The 23,367-nt window shown below is 42.5% G+C and overlaps 1 protein-coding gene across 2 annotated transcripts; it reads left to right on the forward strand.

Annotated features, from left to right (window-relative positions):
- Positions 1 to 2,475: 2,475 nt before the first annotated feature.
- On the forward strand, positions 2,476 to 23,367 carry kctd5a (potassium channel tetramerization domain containing 5a). Of its 2 annotated transcripts, XM_036552232.1 has the most exons (7): positions 2,476 to 2,714; positions 9,804 to 9,912; positions 10,123 to 10,214; positions 12,066 to 12,161; positions 17,878 to 17,925; positions 18,202 to 18,327; positions 21,302 to 23,367. In XM_036552232.1, exons 1-7 carry the CDS (start codon positions 2,493 to 2,495, stop codon positions 21,329 to 21,331), a joined length of 723 nt encoding a protein of 240 aa, XP_036408125.1. In that variant the 5' UTR covers positions 2,476 to 2,492; the 3' UTR covers positions 21,332 to 23,367. The 2 variants fall into 2 exon arrangements, with proteins under 2 accessions (XP_036408125.1, XP_036408126.1); XM_036552233.1 differs by lacking the exon at positions 17,878 to 17,925.

Raw genomic sequence — 23,367 nt, forward strand, 5'->3', positions numbered from 1 at the left:
GCCTGGCAATGCAGGTGCCATCTCATAAAAACCTCACAACAGGCCATCCTCCCACAGACTGATTCTCTTCAGACCAGCTGAACAGGGAGTTCTAAGCTGCAGGCCTCCAGGTACTCTCATATACACACACTCATTGGAGTCAGAAGATCTGCTTTAATTGGGAATCTGTGATAGCTAACCTGATTGAGCTGCTAGAATATCTCCTATAAGCACCCTGTCTTAAAGCACAGAGGACAGTGTACAGACAGAACTTTATCAGGCGCAATTCAAAAACACTGCAATGCTAAGAGATCTTTTGCAATTAGTTGGACATATACAAATAAATTTATTTATAGTAATGTTTAATATATGTCCTCAGCAATATTTGTTTTGTCTGTACTTACCACACTAGTTACCAATGAATTTGATTCCTTCCCAGGTCTTTTTTATCACATGTTAAATAACCAAATGGAGAGGAGAAAAATGTGTCATCTGCCACTCCACAGGCAGTAGGCTAGCCATCTTCAAGCACAAGTTAGACAAACTTGGTTTGAGCCAATGGTTCAAATCAAAACTGGCTCTGAAACATGTCACTGATCTTATTTTATTCTCCCCCTGCTTGTAATAGGTGTGGATGGTTAGCCTGCTGCAGGGCAGTGATATTGATTGCAAGCTAACTGGCTACATTATTTGGGTGGCTTGCCTGATTTCAGCATGTTATGTTACTGTACCAATCAAGACTCCTGTGTGTGTCCTGCAACCTTTAAAAAAATGTTCAAAAAATGTCAAAACACCGAATTGCTAACCTGCAGTTCTCATATTAAAGAAAGAACAAAAAATCTTCAGTTTGCGTTTTGAGTAATTTAAGTCTGTTTCTTTTGAAAATATAACTCATAACTGATGCTTATGTCACTAGTTACATTTCATTTGTTTTCCAAATGAAATGTAACTAGTGACATAAGCATTAATTTCTCCAATTAAAGGAGACGGTTCAGCATATGTTTCTGAATATCTGCCCCTTGGACAAATTAAGTGCAGCTGTCTCAAGTAAGTATAAAGTGTAATTGTTCTGCAACTTCCTGTAGGCCTCATTGAACATAACATGTTGCATGTTAATCATACTGAGTATCGCCATGTTATTCGGTGTACAGTATTGTGCACAGCATGCTGTAACGCACAGGAAGACACTGATCATAAGCCTATCCTCTGTCCCAAGCGTCACCTGAATCATAACTTCCTTTCCCGTTTGAAATATGCGTTTCCTCTCTCCTGTGTTCTTAATAAAGCTGTCTCTGACAATGCGCAAGATGGTGGCATATTTCATCTGCAGAAACCGACGACTTTCTTTATTCTGGTATGCTGTCCAAGTAGGCTACGTAGCTAAACTATATATTCTCAGTTTTGAATGTGCTTTTTTGTATTTAAGGTAGATACAAAGTGCGCTTTCATATTAAATTATAAAATTCATACCGTCTTTTGCTTAGAATGGACTATAGCACTATTAATTGTTGTAAAAGGTCCGAAAATGTTTCTTATAAACGGATTATTGCTAATTTATATAAGTCACATGAACATTCGGAACACTCCATTTGTGTCTTTTCGTTGGGAAAAAAACATGTTTGATAACCAATATCTGTAGGCCTAATGGATACGTGGGTGATGTCAAATCAAGATTAGTATCAAATTGGCTCAATCAAGCCAAATTAATTAAAGAGCGCAAGTGATATTTAGACCAATATACTCTGTGGATCCCAAGGACCAAGGCTGAAAAACCGTTTATGGTAGTTTATTATTTAAGTAAATGCAATTGTGATTGTCAAGAATGTCTTATTGCACGCATTCTAGGTGTTTTGCACTTTTGGAGTACATCAGCGTGCAGATGGTAAAGTATCATTTAATGTCGTCTTTTCTAACATATAAAGTAGAAAAAACACAAGAAGTTCCATACGTTTTATAAGTTATTGATGTATCCTAGCACTCACGAATAGCCTACACTTACAAAACGTTTGTGGCTTTTTGATGGTTTAGTTTGGAGAATGAAGTACACCATTTATTCATAAATTATACTGGTGGAACTGCATCGAAACACTATTCATCTATGTTAAAACAGTAGCAAAATGACATGTGCATGCCAAACCCCAACGCTATTAAAGTGTCCGTGTTAAGTGAGCGTTGTAACTTACTAAGGTAACTTAGCTAGTCAGCTCCAGTATGTATCTCACTTGCTAGGTGACTTAGCGATATCCAGTCTGTAATATTTATTAAATTGCAAAAGTGTCTCTGTTTCTTCCCAAATAATCGCTGACATAATGGTATGGACACTGGGCATGGATGCACGCAATGTTGAGTAACCCCACAGTACCGGCACAGCGCGTTTTGGGTTTGACGCTCGAGCACGGGGAGAAAAAGCGAGGAGTGGCACCGATGGCGCTCGTGGGAGGGAGCGATATGAGGCGCGAGACACTTCCTGCCTCGCGCTCAGTTCCTGAAGCGGAGAGGAGGGGAAGAGAGGAATGGAAGAGACCAGCGCGGACTCCGGCGGCTCCGGCTGCTGGAGATGCTCCGGCCATTCTCCCGGCGAGAGAGCTCAGGCGTCCGGCGTCAGGGCGTCCAAGTGGGTCCGGCTCAACGTCGGCGGAACCTATTTCTTGACCACACGGCAGACCCTGTGCCGAGAGCCCAAGTCTTTCTTATACCGACTGTGCCAGGCCGACCCCGACCTCGACTCCGATAAGGTAAGAGTTAGCTAGCGGACTGGCGGTGAGAGGGGCTGGGGTCTGGGGAATTGCTTAATGTTAGTGGCTTGTTAACGATAGCTAGCTACAGTGGTACAGAGTGGACACGTTCGAAAGTGCTGCAGCTAAGTCCGCTATCTGCCTAGCAAGCAGTTGTGTTTGAAATGTTTTATTAGCTATCTGTATAGCTAAGTTAGCTTGTTGGGAACTAGCTAGTTTGAATCAGTTGGAAGGCTAACGCTGCATAGCTGGTGAACATTGCCAGCTATCTAGCAAGTTAGCCAGCGTCAGTTACAGAGTTAGCCAAATACGATGCTAGCAAATTGTAGCTACTGATAGCTTGCTAAGTTTGTAAGTCTTTCTAAGTCATTTTTCAGTTAAAACTATATATTTAGCTACTTGTGATGTTACTAATTAATTTACTTTCTACTGCCATTAATATCACAAACGTTTGTTTATGGTTGGCAGCAAATAGGTTATCTAGGTAGCCAATTTTGTTAAAACTCTCTAGTATGAAAGTAAATGATAAAATTAAAAGCTATGAAATGTACAAGCCACAGTCAGACTTTGTACCAGTGTAATTCTGTGTGACGAATTCTCTGTTTGATGACAGGCAAACATAACGTGCAACGCCCCATTGCAGTTCAAAAATGAAACGTCAACTGCTTGGCATACCTACAGTCAGCATTATTATGGCGCTAGTTCTCTCTCCAGTCCCAGGCAGAAGATACCCAGTTGAGTTCATCTTAGCTAATAGGAGACTGTGTAGTGAACACAGATGCTTTACTGTGGCGCTGAAGGTTGAATGTGCCTTCCAATTCTGCAATGTTCTGTTTTGGGTTTTTTTTTTTTTTTTTTTGAATAAGTTAAAAAGATCCACTGCCTTTTCCTGTGTTAGTCACTCTTGCACTCAGTAAATGTCAGAACTTACGCAAAGGCTAGATACAGTATGTTAAGCATGTTTGTAGGCACAGGGTTGCGAAATGGACAGGCTCCTAATGTTTTTGGTTTTCCTTTTTTTTTTTGTTTGTTTGTTTACTTCAGAGGTGTAAAGCACATAACCCGGGTTCAGTTGGTGTCACTCCGTTTTACGAATGTGCGTTTGATTTCAGCAGGGCGTGCGCACATACGTGTGCATGTGTGTTTGCTTTGCAGTTTTGGCAGTCTGGTCGAAGAGAGGGCTCCCACAAGCCCACTGTTGTTCACCCAGGTGTCGGGAGTGAGCAGGCTGTTTGGGCCAGCGCAGTGCACAGAGCACTCATTCCCAATCTTGCAGACCCACTCAGGCTTGACGCCCAGCATAACGCTGCCTTATTCCTCCAGACATGAATGAAGTTAAGAGCTGCTGATGGATCGCCTCCATGAGCACATAGAGGGTGCACTGTTCACGAGGATTATTTTCTCTGTTTTAACAGCAAATGGCATGTGAAGAAGGCCTTGGAAATGGGGGCATGTTGCATGAAGCTGCCCTTTGGTGATTAAGATGGATTTTATTGGATGTAGTCCACAAGGACCTTGACTTGATTTCGTAGATTAAGAAATTTGTTGGAGGTGTGTGCTGTGAATTGCAGTTGTTTGCTGAAGGACATTTTGCCTGTCAAAAAAAAAACCAACAACAGCAGCAATCATTTGGCCCTCCATGATGATCAGAGAGGCCTGGACACTCTTTATGTTGCATCTGTATTGGTGGTGGTTAATGTAGGGGATCATTTGCTTGCTGGAGGTCTTTTGGAGTGGAAATGCAAATGCAAAAAAAAAAGTTTTGAATATAGCACATCGTCTCTCTGGCCGTCCCTAGAAGTCCGCCTGGAATCTGGAGCCTCCGCTCTGGCTGACCCAGCTCTGCTTGTGATCATTCCTGTCATTTCTAGAGCCCCCAGGTCTGTTATTTCTTGTCTGGTACTCTGGAGTTTTTTTTTTCCTCCTCAAGTTTAGGGAGATCATTCCTGTAGTCTTGCAGCCCTAGTACAGAGTTTGAATTGGTCTGCCAAATTGCTGGGGTTCATCATCTTTAAGTTTCTCTTACTCCCTTGCTCCTCCCTTGCTCAGTTAAACTGTACGTTTGAAGGTGGAGCATTGCTTTTGTGACCTCGCACAAGGGCACAAGGTACATGTGAAATTGTAATATTCCTTAGCAGACACGTAGTTGAATTGGAAGATTCATTTCTTTTCATGCATGAGAATTCCTCCACTGTTTTGGTTTTGGGAATGTGACCGGCGGGTGTTATCTGAAACATTTCTGTAAAGTGAAAGCGCGTCAAGAATAGTTCACACTGATGCAGAAAGTCAAATTGCAAAAAAAAAAAAAAAAAAAACTTTCATCCAGTTGACAACATCTGTTCTGCTGGTCTTCATGGCACTCCGATTATTTTTCAGAGAAATGCTTTTTTGTCACTGTAATGGGGGGGGGGGGAGAGGAAGGGTAACACTGCACAGAAGCTACAGGAACTACAACTCCTGCTCTTATTCTTGCTCTTCCTGAGCTTGGGGCTGTGATGTGTGGGAACAGCAGTGTCTGTTCCAGGATCCCTTTGGGCAGAAATGGGTTTCGGCTTTAGCTGCGCACGCCCGCTGTAATCCCGTATGTCTGCCGACACTGTGCCTGTACTACTGCCCTCGGCACAGCACAAGGTAGGCAACTCATCAGGACTCCCTGTTAGGAGGGGTCTGCAGGGTGGCTGCAGTCCTGCTGGTGTAATTATAAACAACGCAGGGCTGATCATTTGTTCGCTGGCCCAGGTGTCCGGCAGAAACCTACGTGAATAGAATTAACTTTGGAAATGGTTTGGAGTGGAGTCGGGGTGTTCACGGCCACAATATTTATTACGCAACGGATATCGTAGTATGAGTGAAATGGGGGCCATTGTTCTTTTAACCAGTAAAATTGCTGGAAGCGGTTGTGTATTAATTCACATTTGTCTGCAGTACACAGGAAGCACAAATGAGTTACCCTGACAATAATTTGTGAGGCCGGTGCATAACTTCCTTAGCACAAATGAAATTACTGTGTTGTTTCTTGCAAACATGTATGCAAAATGCACTAAACCTGGATTCCTCAGAAAACTGAAAGATTCACCACAAGTGGCTAAGTAGACATTAGAGGAGATAGCTGACAAGCTGGCTTTTGAGACATCTTTGTTCATTTCCTAGACTTTTAACATTACATAGTAGAGTTTATTTGCTGGCTACAATAACTGTTCTACTTATTTCGCAAAAGTTATGGTAAATGTTTCCATCATGGGCAACTTAACTTGGCTGTTAGCAATGAGAAATTTGTTATAATATTTGTTACAATATAGTTACAATATTTGTCAATATCCAATGATATTAAAACAATATCCAAAAATCCCATTTACCCATAGTATATTCATGAACCTTGTCACAATTGGAATGCAGACTGACCACTAGGAACACCGGGTCATAGCTGAACATTTTATAAAGCGCTTTTTTTCATAGTGCTGCTGAGGACTATTTTACAGAATGAGAAGAGCAAGTAAAAAATCCATGACATAATATTTTTGGGAAAAAAATGTGAATTACATTCTCGCAAGATTTAATCTAAGTTATGTGGTGATTTAAATTTGAAGTATGTTATCAGGCCCATTTTGTCATTTTCTGATTTTACAAAATTCAAAATTACAGTATTTTGTCTCACGCCTAGTCTTAGTCTGTTGACTGTTGGCATGCCCTTGATTTTTTTGGTCAAAGTCATATGTTCTATGTGACTGTGTTCTGGGTTTACCCTATAGGTTTCCACACCTTAAAGGTCAACATGGAAACTTAAACAGAATGATCATGTTGGAGCTTGCAGAAGACCTGTTCCAGAGTAATGTTTGCAGAATCAGATGTTGATGCAAGAGCAACAAGTGTAGTTTTTTGTCACTTTTAAAATAATGTAGACTCACCTGGATTGAAGTTGCAAGGCTGAAAACCTTTTTGACATTTCAGTGTATGCAAAGGTTTTTTTGTTTCTCTTATGGAGGACCATATGTGAGCGGGTTTGATAATAAAAATAGACAATAAATGATAAGTTTAGTGTTATTTTTACACAATTAATACCACAGTTGTTACCAGAATGGTTATCAGATGTCAACAGGGTACACTGCATATTGTGAGAGGTTACACATTAGAAGTGCACTATAATGACATTTTAGACACACTTGAGAAAAAGCTCTGTTTTATCTTTGGTGTATGTGTCTCTCTACAGTGTGGGTCCTCTCAGTGCATGTGCTGTATATGTCTTCTTGGTGTGTCTGTCCTTTCAGTATGTGCGTCCTCTGGGTGTGTGTGTTTGTCCTCAGTATATGCATGTCCACTCGGTGTGTATGTGAAAACTTGTTAATTGCAATACAGACCACACCCAAGCCAAGCCCCAGGTCATTGCAGGAAGTCTGTGTGGAAGTGTAGCTCCTGTGTGTGTGTTTGTGTGTTTTTGTGTGTGTGTATGTGTGTACGTGTGTGTGTTTCCTGTCCACAGGCTCCCCAGCACAGTGCAGTAGTGAGATGACTCACTCCCTCCTCTGTAGTATCTGTTGCTAATGATGGTGGCGGGTGAGAAGAGCAGGCGGGGGATAATTAGAGCTGCAGAATGCGCCAGCAGCCGGCTGAGCTGTGCCACTCACCACTAGCTCGCTGTGGGCTTCACTGCGCGTACATCTGCACAGCCTCTCACACATGCTCTTCATAGCACCAGCAAAGCTAAACCATGCTCACACATGCTCTCCACAGCATCGGCAAAGCTAGACTCCACTCAAACACACACACACACATACACTGCACCCCATCAGCAAAGCCAGGCTCACACACTTTCCACAGCATCGGCAAAGCTAGAGTCTGCTCACACGCATGCACTCACGCATGCACACACACACACACACACTCACTTCGCCCCGTCAGCAAAGCCAGGCTCACACACTCTCCACAGCATCGGCAATGCAAGGCTCTCACACTCTCTCAACCCCATCAGGTTTCAGAATCTTTTGGTTGTTATTTCTCTAAAGTGCTGAGGGTTAGGGGGTTAAGGGGTTAGGGTTGTCACTGAGCTCTATGCATGTGAGCATGTGCATGGGATTCTAAGCCCCAGATGACACCTTTTGTGTGCGCATGCATTTTAGCCCTCGGTTTGTGTTGACGTGGACCTCAGGGAGCAGTACCTGGCTTGTGTGTTTGCACTCGAAACAAGGCACAAGATGTTTCTCCCACACTTTCACAGCAGCCCTGCCCCTCCCTCTGCACATTGTCACCTCAGGGCTCCGGCTCACAGTGTGACATCGCGCGTCAGCTGCGGGGAGGCGTGGAGCGACGATGTGCAGGTCGACAGCTCTGCTCTTTCCGCTTCGAAAGGCTGCGGTGTTGTAACGGTGCCGTGGCCGTTCAGCATTTGGGTCTACCAGTGCAGCGGCTCCTTGACCTGCAGCTGTCAGCGAAGTGTGTAGATGTTGAACATCATGTTCTGCACAGTGTGAGGTTGGCTATGTCTCACCTTGCATATCGCAGCTGCACTCCATATGATCTTTTTTTTTTTTTTTGCGTAGTTGACCTCTGTATATAGGCCTACTGTGCACAGTAGAGTAGAGACAACCAGGACAGTGGCTGTTGATGGGGTTCTTCTTTGGCCTTATGTAGGGCAAGTGAAATTGATATTAATCAGTAGGATGCTCTCTTAATACAGTGGAAAGTTCTCTGATGCCTTGGCTTAACTTCCCTTGGTTCATCTGCGTGCAGATATTCCTGTTGGACTCTCACTGACAGCTCGTTGCCGGTGCCTCTGCAGTGGACATTGCAGTTCCCACGCAGCTGGGAAAATAAGTTCACTCTTCACTCCTTCTTGCATTGTAAACAGAATGAGAAGACCTGCTATAGCCACTGGCGTTGTTATGGCAAAACAGCTGCTGTGATCTGAGCTGAGGGTCATCTGTGTTTCCTGCACATTCAGCTGATCCTGAGATGTTTTTCTCCATATTTCCCCCATTCCCGCTCTCCCTTCCTATTGGTTACTGCCTTTCCCTCTGTGAAGGGCCCCAATGAAGGGTACTTGGTTTCTTTTTTTAATGAAAAGCACCATGTTACTCAAGTGCTCCACTAATCACCATTCCCCAACGTACACACACGTACACACACGTACACACACACACACACTCTCACTTAACATACAGGCACTTGTGCACATGCACACATTTCATGGAGGCCATGCTTTTGTTTAAGCACTTATTTTAGAGATGTATGTAAATACCGCTGTCAGTTCTGCAAGGCATTCTGTTCCAGTAATATAGAAATGACACTTGTGTGTCCTCACCCGGTACTGTTTGCTGAGGTCCAGTAAGCGCTTCTCTTCTTTCAGGGCCGATACTGCTCAGCTGCTATGTTTTATTCATGGCCTGTCTCTGGAGGCCGCTTGATCATGTGTCCCGGTGCTTTCAGCATTTGAAGTAGGAAACACGAGCTGGTTGCTGACCACGTATTGTGGTTACCATGTTATAATTCCCTTTCCTCTCCAAACCATTGGTTTGATTATGCTGCTATGCCAGAGGAGGCAAGCACACAATCTGATCTGTCTATCAGATGAAATGTTTTTGGTCATTCCTGCTGGGCAGATGTTCAAGTTTATGTATAAACATTGAAAAGAGTGTTGGGTTTGTCAAGGGTCTTTTTGTGCAGGGTGGAGAGTCTACCGGATGGAGCTGGTTGCATATTCCAGGGCCTGTGGGAGAACTTGTTAATTGCAGTACAGACCACACCCAAGCCAAGCCCCTAGTACTTTTCAGGAAGTCTGTGTGGAAGTGTAGCCACTTCAGGAAGTCTGTGTTGAAGTGTAGCCCCTGTGTGTCTATGTGTGTGTGTGGAGCCCATGGCATGTCTTGATAGCAGCTAAATGTAGAGCATTGGGATTGTTACTGTTACTCTTACTTACACTCTAAGGGTGAATGGTGTATTAATCATGCAATCAGTGTGATTCAAGCAGTTTTCAGCTGATGTCTTGTTGGAGTCCTGAAGATTGCCTCTTGACATTTTTTCATTCTTTGATTGTAGATCCCATTAGTTATTCAGCAGTGACTTTTCATCAGTTTGGATGTTTCTTTCGCCCCTCAGGATGAAACCGGTGCCTATTTGATAGACAGAGACCCCACATACTTCGGTCCTGTGCTCAACTACCTGAGACATGGAAAACTGGTCCTCAACAAAGACCTGGCAGAAGAAGGTGGGATTTTAACGGTTAAGGAGATTTTTCCGAACTTGTCACTGGGAATAAAATGGAACTACCATTTATGTACTGAACAGTGTTTTTAATGCATTGGTAAATGAATTTTACTCGTATTGCTCATAATGATTAGATTTGGGACTTGAATTTGAGGTCTGGTGTTTTGTCACATCTTTTGAATCATTTTGGATTGTTTTGTTTATCCCTAAGGTGTGCTGGAAGAAGCAGAATTCTACAATATCACCTCACTAATAAAGCTCATCAAAGACAAGATCAGGGACAGAGACTGCAAAATGTCACTGGTAAGTCGTGTGACCCGTTTCTGGGCCTTTCAGTGTACTGTACCTCAGGCCTGCACCACTGTCCCACATCCAGCAACCCTTTCCCTGAGCATTCCCAGGCATTTCACACATGGTTAAAGTGTCACTGACACTGGAGAAGAGATTCACAATGCATTGCATTTCTGCAGTATGGTGAGTATGTCTCAGAATAGCCTCATTGCTCTCAGCAACTGCACGCTTTACCACCGTACACATTCTCTTTTTGCTTAGCCTTTTGAGATGGGGCACCTCTCTTAAGGGTACAGTGGCATCCCACCCGGTATTAGAAAGCCCCAGGTTCAGAGTCTGTAGCTCGAAGCTCACTCTGTTCCTTTTATCCACCCTGAGGTGCAGAAAGATGAAAATGCTAGGCAGAAAAGGTGTTTCTCTGCTGGCATGAGCCTGTGGCAGCACCAGCCAGGGGAATATTATAAAAAATGATTTTCTTTAATTCAGTTTTTGGGGGACATCTCAGAACCTCAGCCCCCAGGAGTTTGGTTCTTTGCTACTGTGACATCTGAAGATGAAAGCTTGCACTTCACCGGACTTTTGCAAATTAAAATGTAGCCTAATCCGTGGAGCAGTAGCTGACCCATAACAATGTAATGGTGGGGTCAGGAGAAGCTTCAGGAGAACAGAATAGCTCTGAGGGTGCCATGTAAGTGCATTGCGAAAGGCCAAGGTCGAAGTGATGGAGCCGAGCGAGTTCAGGCCCGGGTCAGAGCACCCACATACATCTGCACTGTGGCAGTAATTACAGTTCTCTTATCAAGGATGGATGCCTGAGGAAACAGGCTGAAGGCTTCTCCCTCTTCCACACGAGCCACAGGCTCTGCTTGTAATCTGATATGTGGAGCATCCTCCTCTCTAATTAACCTTTGACTTGTCTTTATTGGCTCAGTAAGCCCATTGTCTTCAGTTTCAACATTTGCAATGCTTCAAGTTATTTTTCATGTCATGTTTTGCAGGATTTAGCGTTACATGTAACAGGGCAGGTTTATGTGTTTGTACTTTTTGGTTTAATTGCCAGAAAGACATCTCTGTGAAGAGGATGTTCTGTGTCAGGCAGGCATCACTGAGTAGGTAAAGTGGCCTATAGGGTTGGGTGATGTCCATATCTTCCTGTTGTCATTTCATTCAAGGAAAGCACCAGGAGGGTTGGGGTACGGGTAGTCATAATATTCACTGTATGGTAACAACATTTCTCCTTACCACTAAGTCCTTATATTATTTACATTTTGGCTGGACTAACCTAACAATAGAGAACATTGAATTGCAAAAATGTCTTTCCAAAGTTTTTTTTCCCCCCCTTTCTTTCTTAAGTGCTGTAAATAATGCAGCATCGCATTGGCCTGACCCTATTTGTTTGAACTGAGCTGGATTGTAAAGTGAAAATGTAGGTTTGTCGTATTCCAATCTCGTGATGAAAATTACTTTGATGGTTTGTCGGTTTTCTTATCCCTTGAGTTTTGAACCTGACAAATTGCTGTAGTTTATTCATTTAAATTTTTTGCACAATATGGTGCATTCTTTCCTCAACTCTCCAAGACAAACCTATACATGCACTTACCTTATCAGGGTCATGCAGAACACCCTAACCATTACATTTTCCACACTCCCTCCCTCTCCCTTTATGACAAACCAGCAAAAGCAGCTACATTATGCAAACGTTGCCCTGGGATCCATGACCGTGATGCATCTGTTCTCTGTACCTTAGTTTATCATCTACTGCCAAAGACAGCATATTCTACAGCATTAATGTGTGTGTGTGCATGCATGCTTGTAGCAGACTCTGATTGTGAGCAGCGACATACTTGCCCTCTTCCTCTCCAGGTTCCAATGAAACATGTGTACAGAGTGCTGCAGTGCCAAGAGGAGGAGCTCACACAGATGGTGTCCACCATGTCTGATGGCTGGAAGTTTGAACAGGTAACCTCGCCCTCAGGAAAACGGTGCTCCTCCTTATCAGAGAAGACACCTCATCCGAAACTTGAAAATCCATTCCCTTAATTACTTTTTTTTTTCCTGGAGAGTAGGGTAAAGTGTAGTCTTGTAGTTTGGCGCTGTCTGGTGGATTAAAGTCTGAAATGGTCCAGGCCCTAAAATCAGAACTTTTACAGACATGTCTTTTTTAAATGTCTTATCGTCCAGATGTTCCATTTTGGGTTTGTGATTTAAGGGTTTCCATTGCTTACACCAGCACTGTCAGTCATTGGGTTTTAAAAACATGTCAAACATGTCACATGAAAAAGCCCTTTTTTCGGAAAGGAATTAGAGGCTGGTAACCAGAAGGCTTCCAAGCCCATTGGCTGGAGAATTTGGGCAATTGTCAAGAATACATCTGCAGGCAATGTTTGAGAAGTGTAGCAGAAATTTAGCTTGAAGAAATTAGAAAGAAATCTTTTGTAATGGTATTGGTTAAATATGTAATAAAAGTAAATGCTGACCGTATATACACGAAACCTAGTAATGGCACCCATACAACCCAGGGCTGTGAAAATCAACAGCTGTCAAACATTTACAGGCCACAGCTAATAAATAGGTCTGCAATCAAGAGCCCATCTAGAAATGTGAGAAATGTAGCAAATATGACATGAATGTGGGAGTGCTGACAGACACACATGCCATTATTAGCTATGGCCTTTGCTGGCACAGCCGGGGTCCAGTGTCTTGAGAGCTCAAGAAAACATGATTACACACATGTAGAGGCATTGCCTGATACTACTTGCACCTAGTGTGGGAGAGAAATGTCACCACAGTGAGAAGCTGTCCATGTGTGTGTAAAATGTGTCAACTTTTTTCTTTCAGAAAAATCAAAGTCAAATGTCAAGTCAAATGTCTGTGGCTCTCAAATGTCTGTGACTCTGACCCATACTACTTTGTAGTGTGAATGTGTTTTAGTACTAGGTATTTTAAAAATCCTGTTCTCTTTTTGCATAATATTTAGTATTCTTAGGGCTGGTGCACTGTGACAGGGAGTAGTGACAACATAAGATTTTCAACATTTACAGCTAGCTGGCTGTAGCCACCCAGTAAAAGCACTGGTGTCAGTGATTAATTTGAGCTTCAGAATCCAACCCTAACTCATCTGAGTTGATTTCTGTTCACTTAAAAATAAAAGATTCGCTGGAATCAGTCAACTCACAGTATGTAACTGAAGTTGCCATGATTCAGTACATGCTGTGGTTAAATATTTGGTCAAAAATGGCTCCTGCCACTGGTTCTCCATGGCAGTGGAATGGAACTGTTTTGGAATGGGGAAGAGTGCGTACAGATGTCTTCCACACCATTTTGCCTTATTTGTTGTTGCAGCTTATCAGCATCAGCTCCCCAGCACTGGTCAGGGTTTGTGCTGATAGTGTGCAGGGAGGGGAAGGGTGAAGGGGGAAACATGTGCCCCAGCTCCACACGTGAGGGGGCTTGTTCTGCCCTTTCATTCTCATCCCTCTTCTTACTTCAGCTCCTTGGAGCGGGTTTGTCAATGCTTTCTGTGCTGCAGTACAGTACCAGCAACGCTGGCGCTGAACCTGTTTAAACAACTGGAGGTGTCTCCATAAGTCCAACCTCCTTTGGCCTATTGCCTCTTCATGTATGAACATATTTGAGCCTGTGTGCATCCTCTTTTGTGTGTGTGTGTGTGTGTGTGTGTGTGTGTGTGTGTGTGTGTCTGTGTCTTTCTTTCCATCTGTGTATCATCATGTGTCTTACCTCAACACTTAAATGATCAGTCGTGTGTTTCAGGGGTAGAGTCTCCTAGCCTCGTCTGAGCACAGTGTGCCAGTGCTTATTGTATTTGTGTTCTTGCTGGAATTCTCGTGCACGGGAAAGGTGAAGTCATTGTGATGTCATTGTGTCGGATGTCACAGGGAAAGGGTTACTGTTTTTGCTTTTTTTTTTTTTAAATGGCTCGGAGGTTGACGACAATGAAAAGAAGAAAAATTACACTTTAATGGTGTATATTTGACGTGTATAATATTCCTGAGAAGTCAATAGCACAGGAAAAAACAAAGGAGATGGACGTCTGCTTTGTGCTTGCAGGACTTTCCTATGAGTGTGGTGTTTACTCAGTCTCAGCAGTGCTAGTATTTCATACTGTTCCCTCAGCAGGACTGTAGAGTTCAAACAGAGCTGTCTGAAGGCTCAGGGGAGGTGCAGATTTTTGGGGTGTGTGTCTGTCATGCCTTGCAGAACCCTCTGTAATGGGGAACTGAGGAAGGAGCATGCAGTGTTAGTGGTAAATTGGTAACTTGATGTTACAGGCAGCCAAGAGGCTTTGTTGCTGGTGACTTGCAGCTTAAGGCCCAATAGCCACCACCTTGGCCCGAGGGCAAGGAAAATAAGGTTATGCACATCTATGGTGTGTATGACCAATAAATATGAAAAGTTTGAGAGCTAATAGTAATGCTTTGCCACCATATAAAATGTGGATTGGTGTTTTCAGGGCATGGGAGCATTGGCTATAAGTGTAGCAGATACAGAGACCATGTCTGATACGTGTACCAACTTTAAGATGTATGAGTGACTATTCTCAAAAGTTATCGCCACATGAAAGAAATGCATTTGAGCATAGTGGTCTTATGACCTTGAGTGTTTCACACAAATGTAGACACAAAGAATGTGACAGATCTGAGCCTAATCAGTTTTGTGAACAGTCCTGTTTTATGACCATACTGGGTATCTCCTGGGACAAAGAGCCATTACAAGCAGCTTTCAAATGTGACATTCCACTCCTGAAAAATGTGACACATGTAAGAAAGCCCAAGCAGATGCTGTGAAAAAAAGATCAATGTGTGACACTCATGAAGCAGCCACTTTGGTTGAGGCCTTGGATCTAGGGCAACAGAGAGAATTTTACTCACTTCTAAGGCTGTGACCACTGTGTGGAGAGAGAGAGAGAAGAATATTCAGTGTGAAAGCCCAGTTAAAGACTCCCACTGTATTATACATTCCTTGAAGGCTCACCATAATGGGGAATATTTAACAAAAACTGAAAAAGATATGGTGTTGCAAGATTGCATCAAGGTTCAGTGTTAGGCCATTTATTCCTATCTGAATTGTAGGTTGAGAAAAGTATGGACTCAGTTCACAGTAAAGTTGAGTCTCACAGAAGTAACACACAACTGGGTCTGACCTTGTTTTTCTCAGGTTTTCTACATTTGCATGCTACTTAAATGTGAAAAGTGGATACAACCAAAGGAACATATGCATGTTTGCATGCAACAATATTTATTCTGTAGGCTTGTATTGCAAATGGCATATGCTGATATTTTGTCAAAAAGTCAAAAAATAAGCTGTCAAATAAGTATGAAATGGTGCTTTTTGAAAGGATGTAACTGCAGTCAAATGTGTCTGGTTGTGGGAATGAAGAGAAAATAAGTAGAAAGCTATTCTTACACCTGACACAAGTGGAAACTTTTCAAAGGCTTGTCTGGTTTCTGTCGAAAGCCGTGCTGCTTGCGAGGTGAGCCAGTGCTCTATTTATACCGCGAGAGGAAGAGGATGTCGGCATATCAGAAAATAGCTGGGCGTCTTGCGATCCGGAGCAGGCTGATTATGGGCCTCCCAGGGGCCTGGCGTAAGGTCACCGCCACCCTGTGTGTGAGGATCTCCCAGAGCGGGAGCTGCCGGCCCCGCCCCGGAGCTGCTTAAACACTTCCCACGTCTCAGGAAACCCACTTTTAACACAAGCTGATGGATTGATGACTGGCTGTTTTGTCAGCGAGCCGGGAGAGAGATTTCCCCGCATTGTCTTCATAGCGGACTCTGTGAGCATATCATTTGGAAGTTGAGGTTTTTTTTGTGTGTGTGTGTGTGTGTGTGTGTGTGTGTGTGTTCAGGTTTTTATTTTGGCGTCCCTTTCACTTACCTTTAAATGTTAACTTTTTTGTCTCAGCCTGTGTTTGTGAATAATTTGAAGGCCTGTGCTCAGCTTGACCCTTCAGTTTCAGTATCTTCTCTGGAGCTGTCCACCCACCTGGTTTACCACAGCTGGGTCACTCATGCTGATTCCAGCACTAGGGATGCAGTGTCCCTCCCCTCCACAGATGGCTACATCTTTGGCCAGCTGACCTGCCTTGTGGAAGACAGACAGTCCCAGTCCCAGTGCAATCATGTCACTGATCCAGTTAATCCTCTCTCAGTGGCCTCAGTCCCTGGCCTGTTAAAAAGAGCCATTTAACAGAGTCACTAAGGAGGGCTCCTGTGCATGGCTGGATGTTACCCGACATGTACCTTTACAAAGGGCAGATTAAAGCTGACTGGTCCATTTCCGGCAATTATGGAAGCTATTATGAAAATGCGCATAAACATGAGCCAGTGGGGTACATGCCATGTTGCTTTCTCCTGAAAAGGTTTTCTGTTGTTAAGTAAACCCCCCAGGTCTCTTTTAGAGCAGCTCATATGTCTGTCATTCTCTCACCCAGCCTTTCAGTGGTCTTTAGTCTTGCTCTTAAGGACTTCTCAGTTCTCTCAGGATCTGTATTCTCACACAGACAGCTGTAAATATTTGGAGCAACTTGACGAGCTAAGATGGGCTGATTAACAATTAACCTGTACACACCTGTACTTTCTAATGTCCTTATGTTACTTGTTTATCCTTCACTTGTAATGGAGTGCTGCTTAGCAAAGAAATGAATGAACTCAAGTCTATCACATAATTACTGACGATGATTTGGGCAGAGAAAAAAAAAACATTTCAATTATGTTTTTTGTAGGGGTAGGTTTGTTTAAACGATATCTTCAGCATGTGCCTCTGCTTATAAATTTTTGTGTTAATCACATTAATTCATTTAGAGGTTGAATTGAGGTAATGGCATATTGTTGTCATAACCAGGTATTTTTATTTCACAGTATTGAGAAAATGTTGTATAGGTCATAGGTTAGCAGTCTTGCCAGTTCTTTCATTGTTTCATTGTTTAACAATCTTTCTGTATATTAATGGATGTTCAATTTGTTTTTGTTTTGCTTCCATGTACAACGACAGGTCAGTGCTAGTTTACTCTTTTTGTTTTACAAGATTTATAATGGAAGATTACATCTCTATGGCAAATTCTGTTTAAATTTGCTGGGTACACTTAAATGTAAAGTGTAATTTAAATGTCCTTTCACCAAGATTCTTAACATCAAATTAAAAAAAAGTGAAGAGTATGCCATACCTTAACACAGTACTTGGTATTTTCCCGCTAAACACTGAAATAAATGTACATGAAAGTGTGTTTTTACTGAACGTAATGATCAATGTAATAATGTTGGTGCGTTTATTTATTTTGAAAAGCTGGAAAACTGGCTTTAATGTGTTAACTGAGATGATTCCAGATGGAAAAGTACTGACTGTCGCAACAGGACTGGTCAAACACCGCTCTGCACTGATGGTATAGCAGCAGGGGCCTTTGATGGGAAAGTCAGCACTGACTGGAGCTCCTAATTGGAGGCATCCCTTAGCGACGAGGCTCGCGCTTAGCAACAACACTCTACTGATACTGAAGCAGGGCATGCCTCCACACGCAGATCAGACAATCACCCCACACCGCACTCCAAACCAGTCTGCCCACATGTTCATTGTAGTAGTCAGACCATTGTCCTATTCATGGAGTAAGTGCTACCCTTTGCTGTCAGTCTCATAAAACAACATACCTTTTTGTTCCAGGTCTTCTATAGCAAAAGGCGGCAAAATCCTCGCCCCCTATATTCTTCGGTATGTTGACCAGGAAGTTCTTCACCAAGTCGTGCTTTACACCTTCAAGATTTTAGTTGAAATCCCGACTGCAAAGCCGGCCAAGTGTAAAAGTCTCCCTGTTATTTAATGTCATGTGGTTGGCGCTTGTTGTTGTGGAAACTGTTGCATCTCAGTGGAAGTTGTCAGTGCCTGTCCTTTCCTTTTGATGTAGTTTTTCTCATTTTTGTCTGGAAATCTAACTCCTCTCCAAAAATACTTTAATTTCTTCATATTCTTCCTCTGTCTCTCCTCTAGTTGATCAGTATCGGCTCCTCTTACAACTATGGAAATGAAGACCAGGCAGAGTTCTTGTGCGTCGTCTCCAAGGAGCTGCACAACCAATCATACGGCCCAAACAGCGAGCCCACAGAAAAGGCCAAGGTGAGCATCACTGTAGCGCTGTACTGACATGGTTCTCCCCATCGGTATTTGGATAGGACGGAATTATGCAGATAATGTAGACATGTTCAGTTATCCCATTTTGCTTATCTCTTCTGTGCACTGCCCTGTGAGAAGCAGCTGACACTGCTTGGCATTCCATGTACAGTCAGACCTCAGTACTAAGCTCAGTGTTCCATACATATATGTATACATATACATATACACATACACATACACATACACAGAACATTATATTCTTTGAACAAGCTCAGAAAAGACTTTCCTCCTTTCATCGTCTCCTTACAATTAGATTAGATTAGATTCTTGCAAGCAAGCTGTATCTATGGTCAACAGCAAGGTCATGTCAGCGACATTTTGTTTAGGCTGAACTGGAGGTCAAAGCTGGATTTCTGGGTAGCTGTTGATGTCATTTTAGCACACGTCCTCCTTTCTCCATCCCTCACGCACCATCCCCCACCCCAGCCTGCCCAGACAGCAGAGACAGCTTGGATTTGGGGGCAGTTAATTCGCTCTTTTTTTTTTTTTTTCCTTCTTTATTTGGCAGAGGAACATGAAATGAGTTTGCTGAATGTTGGCCAAAGTGGTGCTTTGTATCCCAGACTTTAATAAAGCAGGTGTCTGGCGCAGAGCAGCCGCCACAGCAGAAACCTCATGGCTCCCAGTGAGGGGGTCAGCAGAGCACAGTGCTCACAGGCCTGCACACAGGAGGAGACAGACTGCTGCAGGACAGAAAGCAACAGCCTTCAGCTCCGACAAACACATTTCAGCACCTTCAACAGATATTATTGATCGCTGGTGGATGTGAGAGTTGGTCAGATAGGGCATTTGAAGTGCCTGACTATTTCAAAACTCCCCCCCACACATAAAGTTTGGCCTCTAAGAAAAAAATATCCCAATAATTAGATATATATTTTATATATCTGTATATATAAAGTGCTGTCATTCTGATTATTTTTCACTTTTGTCAATCTGTCGTTATCTTATTTCTCTGTCTCCCTCTTGCATGCTGCTCAGACCGAGGACGGAGAGTGGGATTATGACATGTGACTCATTAGGTTTGAACCTGTAGCTAGCTTTTTCACTGCCCTCCCAGAGACTTCATTCTGATACCCTCAGTGCACTCTTCCCCTCCTGGCCGTTGCATAGAGTCCTCCCTCTTTCCTTTACCTACCCCTCTCCGTTCACACAGCCCATACTACATGGAGCTTGTGTGACAATGAGAGTTGTGTGTCCCGTAAAGGGTGTAGGGATTTTTTTAATATTGTGTATTACATTGTTGCATTGCTTGACTGTAACAACTGAAATGAGCTGGAAAAAACAGTGATTAATGTGTCAGATTAAGGAAAGGTGTTATTGGCATTCCAATGGAAATTTTAATGTTCCATGGTCCTGGTAGCTCTTCTCTCACTCTTCCAGCCTGTTTAATAATTTGAAATCATTGTGAGAATAATTGTAAGAATGAAGGGTTACATGCACTAAAGAATAGTGTGAAAATTAAAATTCTCTAAAGGGAAATTACTTGTAAAGTATTTTAAACTTAAAAATCAAGGTAGTTTGTTATATAGGTATAGAAAAGCATCCTTTTATTGTGGGTGGCATTTGGAAACGGCACAGTACCTTAATAATCTGAAGGCTTTAAAGTATGTTAGAATTAGCTGGTGTGCAAGTTGTGGGTAGTCATCTTAGAAAATATTTGCAAATCTTGAGGTTCAGTACTTATCATCAATATTTATATACCAAATATTTCAATTAGTTTCAGGACAGAGCACATTGCAGGTATTGAGCTAGAGGCCAACATTTTATTGATACATGAATTTATTGATTTCTACACATTAGACATTGAATAACTAAAGATTGGCATGTAATGTAAATATAAGGCTTTCTAGGTAAGAGGCAGGTAGGATGCTGTATGTTCAGATTGCCTTGAAGCAACCCAACCCAACACTCTGGACTATCCTCTGACCTTTCCAGCGCAGACGGCCCCTCAGCCTTTGATCACTAATGGCAGGCTGACTCAAACTCCGTGTGGGCGGGGTGAAAGAAAGCAAAAGCATTGCTTGAAAAGCTCACTGCCATCTATCGATCTCAAGTCATTTTCCTCCAGCAAGTGCACCCTTTTGGTCTAATGCCCAGATAATGATGGAGAACGGCTTCAATATTTAATGACCTCCTGTCAGCAGCTTCTCCGGTCCTTCTGAGTCAAAATCTCCCTCCTCCCAAACTCCCAGATCCCTCTGCCTTCTCTGTGGTACTTGATTAATGGCTAGTCATGTCTTTCATTATTACAGGAAGTTCTGCACAAAGCAAACTGATGTACAGGCTGGTACCAAATTGCTCTGTGAAACCCTGTGTAAATTCAGAGATGTGCTGGCTGTATCTTTTGGAAATGCAACAGTGGCAGCTAATGTGTCCTCAACTTAAGCAAACAATATAACTTCCATCTGTTACATTCGAGTTTCATTTTGCGATTAGTGCTCCGCGCTGTGATTATGATGAAATAATGCACGCTTTGCACTTTCCCTTACAGTAGTTAGGGCAGTATGGAGCTTTATTTACCTGTGTCCCAGGGGCCTCAAGTCAGAGTCAGGAGGCAGAGAAACTTTCGCACCAGGATGATGTCTGAGGGACCGATACAGCTACTTCATGCTTCCTTCCAGAAGCCTTGCCTTTTCTGCCTCCTTCTCCATCGCCACTATGCTCAGCTACTAGTTAATGAAAATGCCAACTACGTGAACGACAAGGGAGCCTGGAAAGCTGGAGGCTGGTGGCAGTTTGAAATGTCATTTGCCAACTGATCACACAGAATATGCAGCCAACTTGTTGGCCTACTCTCTAACTGTAGTTCATTGGCCGTATGGTTTAGCACAAGGGTCGCCTTGTACTTTTCCCTCAGTGTCAGTGTGGATTTTTGTGTGTTTTAACTGAATGATTGTCCCTCATGTCCGCTTTGCAGATCCTTCAGGAAAGAGGATCCCGCATGTGAAGAGACAGTATTTAAACCCTCAGAATGCTGCTCTGCTCCAGGTATAAAGACACAAGCCATATCACCTCTGACAAAAAGAGCAATCGGACCTGTGGAAGAGAGACCAGTCGGAGTCTACACACTTTGATTTCCTTTTCTTTATTGTGCATAACGAGTCGATCTAGTCACTGCTCTTGTGCCTGTGAAGTAAAACTGGACTGGAACCTTTTAAATGTAGATTTGGAGAAAGATGAACAGAGATGCTTGTTCAGACATACCTTGCCAGTGGTTTACTCAGGGTTCCCCATTTTTCATTTCATTAAGTTGCATTAACCTTGCTACTCCTGAAAGATATGTTGGAAGAATTTTTGTGCATACATATTTATGATATGTGAAGTGAATGCCTCAGTTGCAGCATTAAAAACAGTTTGGACGAAAGGTTATTTGGAAGCAAATAGTTATGAATAAGTGTGGAAACTTTAAGGTAAAAGGGAGTAGTATAGATTTATGCAACTAAAGACCTAAAGACTAAAATGCATCAGGCTGTGAAGTGTGTATTTCTGGATTTTAAAATATCTGTTGATATAGTAAGACATGACAAGCTTCCTTTAGATCTGCATATCATCGCTCGTTCCCCTGACTAGGGAAAGGGAATGCTGACCTACTTTTGTAATGTTAACCTTTTGTTTTGTGAAGAGGAGTTTTTTTTCCACAGTGGGGGAGTTTGGGAATATGGCGCAGGGGAGGTGGTGGGATGATGGCCTGAATTTCAATATCCCTGCTTTGGTGTTGTACAAAAAATGGCTAAGAACAAATTGGGTCCAGTTGTTCAACTGTGGAATAGGAAGGTTTAGTATACTGTAAGGTAAACCTAATAGGCTGTCATTTTGATATTAACTCAAGTATATTAGAACTAATATATAGACTCCCACCTTGTGGTGTTTTGATTGGTTTGTACATAAGTCTTTATATGTTAAGGTTTCAAATCACAACAGGTCTTGTACTTCTTTGGGGTTGATTTTTGATGTGACTGACAACCTCACTTGAAAAGATTTACTGTCCAGTGACATGATTTTGATTTGATATAGGTGGTGACTGTTAGCCTGGTGTTGCTGTAGACTCCTTTTCTCCATGTTAATTGAAAATGAAATCTTTTCATGTTTTGCATGATTGCACACACACTGAGAACTTAGTGTGTCTGTCTGTTATGTATGCTATACACAGTCCTCAAAACACTTTAGTGTAAAGATTTCTAGACATTTTTAAAACAACAAACAACAATTATACTATATAGCTTGGCTGAAGACTGCAGCAGTTTGCTTAAATGTCCGTTATATCACTGAGCTCAAATATTTTAATAATGCAGGTCTAAAACCATGCTGCAGCCTAACCTGTGTAAGGGCTAGCTGCTGTATTTTCCAGTTTGAAAACATGTTTGGCAATTAAAAAAAAAGATGTGTGATAGTGTTGCCTTAGTTCAATGACCAAAACAATGTCCATATTGCATCTTTAAAAAAAAAAAAATTAAGGTCAGGGATAAGCTACAACACTTTGGCAATCTATTTATGTAATCTTTGTGGCTTTTGATATAAATAGAGGAGGGATTAACATTTGGATGTATAATATGTGCATGCTAACATTTCTAATACATACACAAGGGCTGATCATTGCGGAGTACATTTATAATCTGTGCAGGGGAAAAAGACTTTAATTGCCAGACCTAGGCACTGTTTACATTTGCTAGAGTGTTTTAAAGCCTTCCAGTAATCTTACACACTCCTCCTTACCTTGACATTGGATACTTATTCTATGTTCTATTCTGGAGAGAGGTGTCCTTTTACATATCTTTACAATTTCCCAGTCTGTTGCTGTTAACCTAATGTTTTCTAAGGCTGGGAGAATACCCCACTGAAGGGGCAAACGGTGCATCTATGGCCCATGCAGGGTTGTGCCGATGCCTAGAACAGAATCACCAACCCGGGCCACATTGGGGATGCCACACCCAGTGTATAGGGGCACATTGAAGATATGCTGGGTATTGGCTGTTCTTAGTGTGT

Source organism: Megalops cyprinoides, chromosome 19 (genome assembly GCF_013368585.1).
Source record: "Megalops cyprinoides isolate fMegCyp1 chromosome 19, fMegCyp1.pri, whole genome shotgun sequence".
NCBI classification, from domain to species: Eukaryota; Metazoa; Chordata; class Actinopteri; order Elopiformes; family Megalopidae; genus Megalops; species Megalops cyprinoides.